This window comes from Phalaenopsis equestris, unplaced genomic scaffold (assembly GCF_001263595.1).
Source record: "Phalaenopsis equestris unplaced genomic scaffold, ASM126359v1 Scaffold000085, whole genome shotgun sequence".
NCBI classification, from domain to species: Eukaryota; Viridiplantae; Streptophyta; class Magnoliopsida; order Asparagales; family Orchidaceae; genus Phalaenopsis; species Phalaenopsis equestris.
In genome coordinates, this window is record NW_018164527.1 from 13,777 (window position 1) to 26,398 (window position 12,622).

At 34.7% G+C, this 12,622-nt stretch overlaps 2 protein-coding genes across 2 annotated transcripts in view; both read left to right on the forward strand.

Annotated features, from left to right (window-relative positions):
- Positions 1–366: 366 nt before the first annotated feature.
- On the forward strand, positions 367–5,769 carry LOC110019896. Its single transcript, XM_020717762.1, has 3 exons — positions 367–846; positions 1,017–1,109; positions 5,680–5,769. The coding sequence occupies exons 1-3, from the start codon at positions 628–630 to the stop codon at positions 5,767–5,769; spliced, it is 402 nt and encodes a 133-aa protein (XP_020573421.1). The 5' UTR covers positions 367–627.
- Positions 5,770–6,072: 303 nt separating this feature from the next.
- The window catches only part of LOC110019897, a 104,778-nt gene continuing 98,228 nt past the window's right edge, over positions 6,073–12,622 (forward strand). The window contains exons 1-3 of the mRNA XM_020717763.1: positions 6,073–6,235; positions 10,192–10,365; positions 11,547–11,728. Coding sequence (XP_020573422.1) covers positions 6,175–6,235; positions 10,192–10,365; positions 11,547–11,728 — 417 coding nt within the window. The 5' untranslated portion in view covers positions 6,073–6,174. The remainder of the gene's footprint in view (positions 6,236–10,191; positions 10,366–11,546; positions 11,729–12,622) is intronic.

Below are 12,622 nucleotides of genomic sequence, written 5' to 3' on the forward strand. Positions count from 1 at the left end.
TCGGAAGAGGGCATCTTGACCTAATTTTGAACAAAATGCAAGTAAAGTTTTGATACCTAGTATTTATGATATATTTAAATGTCACTAAATTATTTGATTTTAATTTATAGATAACTTTCAAACAATAAGGACATTTATTATAAAATTACTAGAAAATAAAAAAAAAATATTAAATGTATGTAATCATTAAAAAATTAATACATGCAAAAAAAAGGGAAGCCTTAGACTTAGCATTTAATCATATAGAGCCATAATGAGCAGTACATGATTTAGCCAAATAGAACTATAGGAGTTAAATAATAATAAGAATATCTGTAAATAATAGTTTTGATAGATTAAATTTTGCCCCCATTTGACACAATTTTCTATTGCAAATCAGTCCTCCAAGTATGAAGCTTGTCAATAAGATATTATGACAATCAACATCATTCAGTTAATATTACTCTTAAAATATAGGTATTAGAAATGAAATACATAAAAATTGTGTGGCATTTCTGTAAATCTTCTCCCCAAGAACTGTTGCAGGTAAGCTTCTGCCTAACTTCCAACAGCGATCTAATCCAAACTATTAGCGCTAAACACCGCTTGTGAATTCGACTGCTGGAGATAGATAGAGCAAGACGAAATATGTCGAGGCCAGAGCGAAGCGATGTCCATCTCCCGCCGGAGGAGGCGAAGAGAGTGGAGGAAGAGACGCGGCGATACTTTGAGAAGATGATCCCCAAACGCCGCCCCAAGCCTGCACGCAGTGATCCCGACGGCCTTGACGGCGATCTTGGGCAGTTCGGAGGGGATTCGATTCCTGCCGAGCTCCGGAAACTCCAAGAACTCAACGCCGGGGAACAGGTGAGTCGCTTCGCCATCCCGTGATTGATTAGGGTTCTTCTATTTGTTAAAGCGACAGTGATTGATTATTTAATTGGAGTTTTGTGAGAGGGCATTTGTGTGACTGAGGGCAACGCCCTTGTCGTTTTCTTATTTTGGTGCCTTTTGACTGACGAAACTTGGGCTCGCAGAAGCTGGTGTGTGAAGGCGACGGGGCTGTGGAGGAGTATGTGGAGACGGAGTATTACACAGGGCTCCACTGCATCGACAAGCAGCATCACACGGTAGGCCACTGAAATCATTGATGCAAATTTTGGGGTTAATTAACCTTTACAGCTATTTCGCTACAAGTAAGGTTTAACTTAGATTGGATCTATCAGTAAATATGGTGGGATTAAAATTTGAAGACTTTTCGACTTGATAACTTTTAAACCTTGCTTTAGATATTTTTGGAGAGGGAAAGAATCCTTACATTTATTAAATCTTGTTAATAAAGACTGATATTGACCCAATTTAAACGATCCCCTATATAAGTGAATGGTTATTGGGTGACAATAGTCAATTGATGTCAGTCAAGCAATAATCGTCTGCAGGTAACTGTTAAATGATATCAATCAAAGTATGGCAAGGCAACTGTGATTTGAAATAAATATCTGGAAGTTTATCACAGTTTAGCAATTGTCATGCCCAACAATTTTAACATTTTAATCATGTCAAATTCAAATAATTCTGAATTTATAGAAGTTACTAAATCATAATCAAGTTAAATTCTACTTATAGCTCAAACAGCTTTTTCTGGTGATAATAAATCTTACTAATCCTCCAGTCTCTTTGTGTTTTAACTGCGGTGAAATCATAATGGATTTATTAGATAGTAAAGAAGGATCTTAAGTACCAAGTTCAGTTTCAAGGAATTTTTTCTTAAAAGTTGTGATATGCAAGTAAATAAGAAATACACCTTCTCATGCAAGGTAAGGTGTCATATATATACAAATTGAAGTTTAGGTGTTAGATATATAAATGCTAAAGAATGAGAGGCAAGTGTTTGAATATTCCTAAAATAATTAAATGTACGTTGATTTTATTTTAGGGTTTAGGGATGGTGGGGGTAGATCGCAAATCCTCATGATCCAGGGCTGCTTCACATGTCTTTCACACTTGTCTTCTTTTGAAAAATCCTTCTATCGGATTCTTCTTACCTCCCCACTCTCGTTTCTTTTGTGTAGAAGTTGGAGGCTATAAATAACTATCCCCTGAGTGTGTGGGAGGCAACAGGAATTGCCTTCTATATCCTGTGTGGAGTCTCTTTCCTCTTGTTAAGGTTGTAACAGATGATAAGTGGCGCTTTGGTTGTATCCTGCTCCGAGTTGGCGTTGTAAACTTCAAACTCCTTCACTACTTCTCACCAATCCCTTTTCCCTATCACTGAACCAACCATCTAATAGCCCCACATTCTTCCACGATTCTACCACCACCCCTACTTCCTCCACGATCTTGCCTTCCAATCGAACTACAATCAGCCACAAACAATCCATTTATTATACTACATAGTTTACTTTCTATATTACACCACATCCCAACTAGTTCCAATATCACTACTCCACCGCTTCCTAATGATGCTTTCTTAGATTGCTTATGTACCTGGTGGCCACTCATATTGTATATGCAATACCTAGTAAAGTGTAATTCATAAAATATATCAGACTTCAAGCTATTGAAAAATACAGAATTCTCTCCATATGTGCATGCTTTGATTTAAACATAAGTGATAGATCATTAGATAGCTTAAAGTGACTACATAAGGGGGTACAAACTGACCATTTTCGTTCGTTTCTCTTTTTTATTTTTAAACGATTCATCAGTTTTTCCATCATCATATACTTTTCTTTTTCAAATAAGTTTCTCTTCTGGATCATGTGAATGGTCATGATAAGAGAGAAACCAGAAAAGTCTGACATATGACAAAGATGGCAAATAAGAGAGAATGTGGAGAGCCTACGTGCAATAAAACTTGCAAGGGTATGTAAAGTATATCCGCCCAAACAAGATTGGGTGGAAGTACCTTGCACCAATAAGCGCGAAAGAATACATATGTAAACTACCCACAACCAGAGATTTAGGAGTGTTTGCCAATTATGGGGTGTTGAGTGCTCCCAAGGGTACATATCCCAACTGATTAATTACATCTTGGGGGTTGCTTAAGAATACTCTTGTGGTGGTCCCTGTCGAGGTTTATTTTCCCTTCGACACGGGGCATTTGAATACCGTGGTGATTCGAAGGTTTTGGTATGTTCAAATAATCAAGCATGTCAACGAAAGTAGTAAACTACCTCCAAAGGTAGAAATATAATTTTTACGATGGGTTTGAGTATTCAAACCAAGAATAATATTGAATATCTGCACTAGTCTGTGTTATAAAACTGACACGGCACTTCTTCTATCTAATCTGAAGACTAAATAGAGTTTAGATTAGTTTAGGGTTCTTCATCTTTCTATAAGGGCAAACCCAACATGTGGGTTGTATACTTGCCGAAATGACAAGGATGCCACTGAAAAATAAGAGAAATGGAGGTTCAACTACAAAGCTGTAAAGACTCTTAACAAGAGGACTTACACCCCGTCTGGGTCAATGAGCCTTTTAAAGACCTGAGTGCACCAAACAACCACATAAGTAGAAATCTATGTTGGGCCAATCAGGTTGGAGAAGCACGAGAATTCTCATCGGGACATGCAAATAATGCAGTTATCTAGAGAGATCCTTATATATTATGAAGACTTTATTGTACGACTTGGGTGAAGACCATGCTATGCAACCTATTTTAAAATCGGTCTGAAGTCCATGCAGGAAAGTAAGAATAGGTTTTGAAAATCCTAACAATTTTAACCCTAAACTTTAGATTATCTCAATCTTTTATGATTAGTATTTTTTTAGTAGAAAATTTATAATTTTAAGGTACTTAACGAGCATTGGTTATAATTTTCATAACATCTAAGATCATCTAAAAAGAAAGAGGGAAAACAATCTAAGCATGCAAACATGCCAGAAAAGCATGAAAACAAAACAATTAAAATAATAAAAAGACCACCACCGCTGGGCTAGCAATATATCCCAAAAAATAAAATGACAACCGTCCTCCGCATATACATGCATGTTCCTAATTTTATACATAAATTAATATTGAAATTAAGGTACGAGATACGAGCAAACAACTCCAGATCCCCATTACGTGGTTATGCCTGTCTGGCACCTTAGAATCCGTGCTTATACCTTATTTCTAATATCGACTCTTCTTAGAACTCTAAAAAGTACAGAAGAAAAAAAAAAGGACTCGACATGTATGAAAATAATGTCAACGAGAAAGCCGATAAAGCATGCAATGTGATTGGGCCATGCCTGGTGAGGGAGATAAGCAGAGCCTGCAGAAAATGGTTCGTAATGATCATTACATTATTCCCACTCTTTTTTATACTTGTGAGCGTACATATACATGACATGACTATCTACAGAAGACCACCCTAATGTACTACCATGCATATCAAAATACACACGCACAAACACACAAAAAAGCATAAAAAGTGACACATGAATAGATCAACCCAACAATAATGACCCTACACAGAGGCGGTTGTTCGGTGATGGCAGCCTGATGGTGACAAAATTGACCTGATAACAATGAGGCTTAACGTCAGTCGGGTATCTGTGGTTCAGTGGCAATGGTAGCCCGACTACCATGCATGATTTGTGCTCACTTGAGGTCATATCAAATCATTTTTGATGTCATTTGATTTGTTTCACTAAGATATTTTATTTGATCATAAATTGGAGTGTATGCATTTCAAATTTTGATTTTTTAAGCTTTATGTTCAAATATATATCGAGATTTATGCGAATTAATATGATTTTTTAAAGAATGTATCAATATGCATTTTCATGGAAGTTGAGATCCTTCAAATTTGTTGAGGTCTGTTGTTATCACAAATGTCATCATAAATAAATAATTATGTGTTTCAAAAGAAAATTTAGAGACTACTTCAATTGTTTTTTTGTCCGTATTGAGGAAGCATCAAGAGTTAATCTCCAAGGTGCATTAACTATTTCATTATAAGTTCGAGGAAGATTTACATACATGTCACTCAATTCTTATGCATTTATATATCTAACTTCTAAACTTTATTGTTCACATACATAGCACCATATGCACGAAACAGTACGCTAATTTTTAAAAATTAAAATAGCGATATTTTTAATGTGCTACAAATAATTTGGAATAAAAATGAAAAATATAATTTAGATGGTTAGATGTATAAATGCATATGAATTGTTGGTATGTATGTAAATTGTTCTACGTAATCTATTCCAGCACTACGTCTCGCTATTTCAATATTCATAAAAATAAGATAGCCAGATTGGAAAATTTGTCTTTAGAGGATGTTTAGTATTCTATTTTTAGTAGGATTTAGTCTTAATTTCATTTAAATATTGCCAACAAGAGTTCATGGGACATTAAATTCTACGATTTTAATAATTTTTTTAGAACGCACCTTCAAATCCAACTCCTTTAGATTTTTCATTTTATTTTCAATTCAAATCCTATAAATCTGAAAAATAAAATCTAACATTTAATTAAATACAATTTTCTCGCATTCTTTCTGATTTTCTCGTTCTCGTGCTCCATATTTTCACGAAGTAAATCCAAATTTACTAAATATAATTACCAGATGAATTTATTTCATCATCACTCTCCCGCTCCGCCAAAAAAAATCTAAATTTATCAAATTTGATAAATCGTAATCTATAGGTATGTTTGGGACAGTTGCTGATATACTGATTAAAAATAATCTGCTGATGAGCAGGTACGATGGCTATTAAAAATTTTTATTTTATTGGAAAAATCAGATCGCTGTCAGAAACGCTGTCAGAAAGCTGCATGCAACCGCACCTAGATAGGTGCGGTGTGAAAACACTATTTTCAGTGTTTTGAAAACGCATAAGCTGCCAAAATATAGTTTACCCAAACAGATCAAGTGCATTTTCAAATCACCACTGCACCAAAGAAACTGCCCCAATCGGGCCCTAGCTCTCCAAACATCCTTCCCATCAATTTTATAGTTGAACAATATTTAGCAAAAATCAACCTTCCCAAGATGAGAATAGAATAACTTTTATTGGTATTTATGTAATTCTCCCTTTTGAAAAGTTAACCCTCTCAAAATTTAAAGAAATATTGACTTGACAGCTACTCGAATACTACTCGCGGCCAAACATCCATACATTTTTTTCGCATTTCGCGATTCTCTGCTCTGCATCTTCTTTCTCTTGGGACCAAAGAGTGTCTGCTTGTATAAAGCATGGTCATGGAGCTTAAGCCCGGCATGTCCGCTATCGTTACGGGCGGCGCCTCCGGCATTGGTAACCACACATTTCTCTCTCTATGCTCCCCACCGCCCATCCCCACCACAACCCCTGTTTTTCTTATCATTTAGGTCAAAGAAGTGGAATTCCTTACTGCGATTATTTGTCTGCTCGAAATCTAAGAAAATCTTCTTAGAGTTTGAGCCTGTTATTGCGTGCTGTACTTTTCCGCTTACTAGTTAAGCATCGAGTTTGAATCCATAACTCCCATGATCAAATTAAACCCAATTTGATTGAATTGGTAAATCACAAGTGAATTGATATAACCCAACCATGTTCAATTACATACATCCTAATCACCCATATAACATAATAACAGAAAGGAAAATCTTCTACCAGCTAGTACTTTAGTTGGATATGGTCAATTTAGCAATGTGTATGAAGACGTTCAATTTCAAAGACATCCTTTTTGGAGTTGTGTTAGTTTTTGTGAGGTTCTATAGAAAGAACCTTTTGTTGATATTGTTGATGATGTTGATGTTCTACCCCTCAATCTTTCCCTCGGGATAGATTTCCTATATTCACCACTTCTTTGAGATGGATTTCCCATTCGCCATTCTTCTTTAAAATTTATTTTGTTAGTTTTGTAATATAGTTGAAGATTTTCAGTTATTCCTTCTACTGCACTTTAACTTTCTGGAATGTTGTACTTTTGTAGTCCAATGGAATTGATTCAACTCAAGATAAGTACTTCTAGCTATTGTTTTGGGGTCTTAATTTGTGTCCAAAATGACCATATTTAGTCAATTTTGTATGTAATTTGTAATTGTTTGTTATAGTCAGTTATATAGGGTAAAATGTTTATTTATAATTTTTGATATGCTTGGCATATTATTAATTTTAATAGGGTTAGAAAGTTCATGATTTTATGGTTGCTGTCATAAATTGTAGGCTGAGGCTGCATTTTAGATGGCCGATAATAAAGAAATGACTCCTTTAGCATCCATTATCAGGGATTGATTCCTCCCTTCCCATAGCTTTTCATAATGCACTATTTTACTCTATTTAAGATATTCATTCTTCTGATCTTCCGAACATCAATCTTCTCTTTACGTCCGTAATTGTCCCTCAACATCAATTTTTTCCACAATTTCCACTCATACGGCCCTGCTTGTTACCGGTTAGTCCGCAAATCAAAATTGAAGACAACTAAGATGGTTGGAAGCCCTGTAGATTGCTGCAAAAGAGGCAAGGGATGTTGTCAGCTTATTGTTGGAGAAGAAAAAAAGCAGGAAGGTTGTCGAGCTATTTTTGGAGAAGGAGAACCACAGGTTGCTTATAGGAATAATAGAGATCAGGGAAAATTTAGGAATCCAGTAAATTCATGCATAATAATATTCTGGACATGCTCAAACATAATTTCACTGAAATAAATCATTAAAAGAAGGGAAAAGAAATTATGATTTGCACAATCATAGTAGTTCATCTTTTTCTTTAACACGAACAATGCGTTTTTAATGACTATAAACTCTTGGATTTTCATCAGTGTCTATCTAGAAATATGGTGAAGTTGAACCACTAATTCTTTGTGGTTGCCTTGGTATTTTCCAGAGTCAACGTTTTACATCATTTTTTTACAGTAAGCACTCATTAGTGATAAACTAAATACCATTTTAAAAATCTAATGACAGAAAGTATAGGTAAGGTTACCTCTCTACCATTGGATTTTTGTATGTAATGGCAGCCAAACTGACAAATCACTGAAGATTATAAGAACTTGTCCTAGTTATCTCCCAGGAAATTTAAATGAACTCATTACATTATATTTCACATCAATATAATAATCAAAGCTTTAAGGTCTTATGAAATGATTACGGCTAATATTCGAAAAAACTCTTAGGAAAGTTATGCTGTTGAATTTTTATGTTTTATAGAAGGGGAAGGGGCATATACATACCTCCCAATTCCTATGTATTTAACCTTAAAAAAAAAATCCTATTTATTTACTTATCTAACACTTACTTTACTTTTTACATATATATCACAAATCTTTCATATCATATAAAAATATCACTATTTTAACTTTTAAATATCAAAATACCCTTTTCATGCATAGGTAAGGTGGAATGTTTGTAAAAATTCTATTTATCATGTGAACATTCATTTGTAATACAATTGAATGATTGCAATCATTGAACAACTAGCTTGGTATCGTTAAACTTATAGGATAGATTGATTACTAGAGCATCAAAGAAAGTTTGATTATAATTCACATAGGGACTATCTCCCAATGCTTTAATTTATCAAAAGGCAGTGAATCTTAATTACATCTTGTGCGTTATTGGAGATTCACGGAGTATAGGGACTAGGTAATATGTAAATCTTCAATTACATGTTGTGGAGTGGGGCTTTAAACAAGTCGAGCTTGAGCGAGTTCTGACTTGGCCCTGTTTCAGCTTGTTCAAAATTAGCTCATATTTGAAATTGACTCGTGTTTGAAATTACTCGTGAACATTGTGCTCATGTTTGACTCGAATTATTTATTCTTGTGCGTGCTCAACTTGAAATTCGCTCGTTTAAATTAATTTAAAAAATAAATATAGGGTGTTGGATTTGAACTTGCACCGCTTTTGTGCAATAAATGACACAAAACTACATGGCCACACAAGCTGTTTTGATTTAAACTTAGATATAACTCTATATAATATATTATTATATAAATAATATATATAATTTATTTATTACAAGCTAAAACGAGCCGAACATTATTGAACAACTGGTCGAGCTTGCTACACCAACCCTATCACGAATATATTCATTCCGACTTTCTCTAATGATTTGATTGAACAACCCATTTAAATTAATTAAAAAAAGTAGATGTAGGTGTTGGATTTGAACCTGCACCTTTTTTGTACAATAAATGACACAGAACTACATGACCACACAAAGTGCTTTGATTTAAACTTAGATATAACTGTATATAATATTTAATTATATAAATAATATATATAATTCATTTATTACGAGCTAAAATGAGCTGAACATGATTGAACAATTGGTCGAGCTTAAAAAATTTATTTGTGTTCTGCTCGTTTACTTAACAAATGATTCAAATACGAGCTACTTAACGAGCCTGACACGATCTGTTTGAGAACAACAAGCTTTTTTAATAGTCTTATTGTGGAGGAACAGGAGATTGATAATTTCCTACGTGAGCAATATCACCCGTAATCGATAGTGGCGAATTATAGGCTCGTGAATTTATTAATTCTATGCATTGATTGTGGCATGTGGAGCATAAAGGCTTTCACCAAGGCTGTTACTAACAGCGTATTTTGTATGCATAAAAGATATAACACCATGTAAAATATATATAGTTCTAGAGGCAAAATTATGATTAGTTAGTGCAAGGCATTATCTTGATTTAAAGGAGCATTTGGCATTCGTGAATGAGGCTTTTGTTTTGTCTTATATATCAGCAGTAAGAATTGATAGTAATGAAACTATTAATCTAAAAATTGGTGCACAAATAAGTTTGCAACATTCTCAAATAAATTCTCTTGGCTAAGAAATAATTGAATGTTATGAGAGATGACTGTGCGGAACTTTAATCATATTCCTTTTACTTCACCCTTATTTTTACTTTTTCATCTCATCCTCTGCTTTTCCTCCTTTCTTCTTCTACCTTTGTTTTCCCAACTTATGCTATATTGACATGTGATTTCCATTTCATTCGGCCTTCCTCTTGTTGGTCTTTTTCTACTGTTGTGCCCATCTGGGCAGTAATTGAGGTATTTGTGGGCCATTTATGGGTGGATTTTATGTGTGGAGTATATGCTAAAGTCATTTTCATTTGATTGGGTGGCAGAAAGGTGGTTACTGTTTTTATTTTTTTATTTTAGTTGCATTTTCTAGATCTCATTTGGAGCCAAGAAAAATTAATGTACTTTCAGTTGATGTTTAGTATATAATTTTATCCTTGTATATTTTAATGGTGTACACAACTTTTATAGGGAGAGCAATCAGCTTGGCCCTTGCTCGGAAAGGCCTCTTCGTGACAGTTCTTGACTTTTCCGAAGAGAGGGGAAAGGATGTTGTTTCTTTAATTGAAAAGGAGAACGGCAAATTCCATCAAAACTCAAGTATCCCTTCATCTATGTATATTAAGTGTGATGTTACAAATGCAAGTAAGTATCAGAATTTATTTGTTTATGTATTTTTTTTCTGAATCTCAGGGTATTCCTTGTACTTATAATGATAGAAACTCATCTTATATTAATTTTTTTGAGCAATTACATACAGACCACCCGAAACTTTCTATTTACACTATTTACAAATCAACCACACCACCCTCTTTCATCCATGTTTCAAATTCTCACTCAAATATTAAAAATTATGATAAAACCCCAACCCATAATTTTCATTATTATCAAATTCTCAATAACTTGATATTGACACATGTAAATACATCGATTTGGAGTTAAAAAAAATCACCTAAGTGATTAATTTGTAAATATCAATATTTTGGATGGTCTGGGTGTAATTATCCCTATTTTTTTTTATATCCACAATCTGACATAATCGTGATCTATATTGTATTGTTTTCCTTTTCTTTCTCTTTTTTTACTGCTTCATGTCTTTTTTTGTTATTTGGTCAATCAATTATTTACTTCTGAACTTTTTTTTTTTGCTATATTATTGTTTTTCCTCTTGTTAATTGCTTCGATACATTTGAACTTGTGCATCATATCTGGAATGGATCAACTGAAACTAAAAGATAATTTGCATGTGATTTCTGTAGACCTATACATAATGCTATTATGACAAAGTTCTAACTCCAAACATCCCTATTATTAGCCGGAGTTTGAAAGTTCTCAAAACTTTAGCAGGATGTAAGCTCACTTTCTTCTATGTATCTTTATCTAGAGGTACACGATGGTGTATGCATGACAAATTGGTTAATTAATCCTCTTTGGCCATGCTTTGTGAATTATTTTTTCATTAACTATAACACATTCTTTCAATCTGTTTATCAGTTTGGTCTGATATATTATATTAGCTTTTTAGTTTGATCTTGTTTGGAGAACCTTTATCTTTCTCTATTGCTAGCATGATCGAACCCTATCACTCTCAGTATTCACTTATAATCGTGAAAGAGTACTTAAATTGGGAAAGAATATTTTTTCTTTTATCTTTGTGATTTTCCTTTGTTTGTTTTAGTTCTCAGGTTCATTCATTTGAAGTGACCAAAAATATTGATTCCATCTTGATAAATTTCTTAAGTTTATTTTTGTACTGCTGGTTTGGAAGACCGAGATGAGCAAAAATTGTAGTTGACGTATTCTTTCATCATTTTCTTGATACACAGGAGATCTAGCTGCTGCTTTTGAGAAGCACACGTCGACATATCAAAGTTTGGATATATGTGTAAATAATGCTGGAATTGGTACTCAGGTTCTATTTCACCATGACAAAACTGATGGTAGTAGTACGTGGAGGCGTACGATTGATGTGGACTTGGTTGCAGTTATCGAATGCACTCGTCTAGCGGTATGGATAAGGTTTTAACTACCTTTCTTATTGGTTCTACATATAAAATTTCAACATCTTTGATTATTAGTGTTCATCATATATAGTCACATATATTTCCAAGCACCTTTCGTATTCATTTCAAACATGTGTCAGAGATAGCATGTTTCCTACATTGTAATAACCAATAAAAAATAAAATAAAATAAAATGAATCGATAGTTTGGGATAACCACCGCTGTGGTTAGGCCTAAAAGTTGAACGTCCTCATTTGAACATAACGACAGTAACAAGTTGAAACCTAGAACGTGAAGGAAGAAGGAGGTAGAGGAGTGGAGTGCTTCTCATATTGAAGCTTTGATGTCAAGCGTAGAAGGAAGAAGACTCACTTGCATCTAAGTCGAGAAAGTCGACGCTTCGTGCTAAAAACATTTGCAAGTCGCGGCATGAGGCATCAACGTCATTGCGCGGAGGGGCAACCTAGGGCTTGCCATGTGAGTATCTATGTGAAGGAGAAGAAGAGGTGAGGCATCGAAACCAGAGGAGGTGATGATTGGAGTGCGAGGCTCATCTTGTGCATAGAAGGAAGACGGCGCGTGCATCCGATGTGAGGAAAAAAGAGGAAGAAGGGGAAGGGGAGAATTTTACAGGTTCATGTTGCTCCGGTGCAAAGGAGGAATAAAAGGAAGGAGGGGGCTTGTGTGTGTGTGGTTGTTACATTTACATATACATAGACATTTTTTTTTTCAAAAGGAAACGATATTTGGCAGAGACTCAAATATCGATTTCTCATGCGCTTTTCGATCCCATAATGAGAGCCGCGTCATGTGCCTAAAATTCTAGAGCCCCCGCGCTACGGTGGGATCGAACCCTTGACCTGAGTGAATTTATAATGACCCCGCCACCAACAGACCAA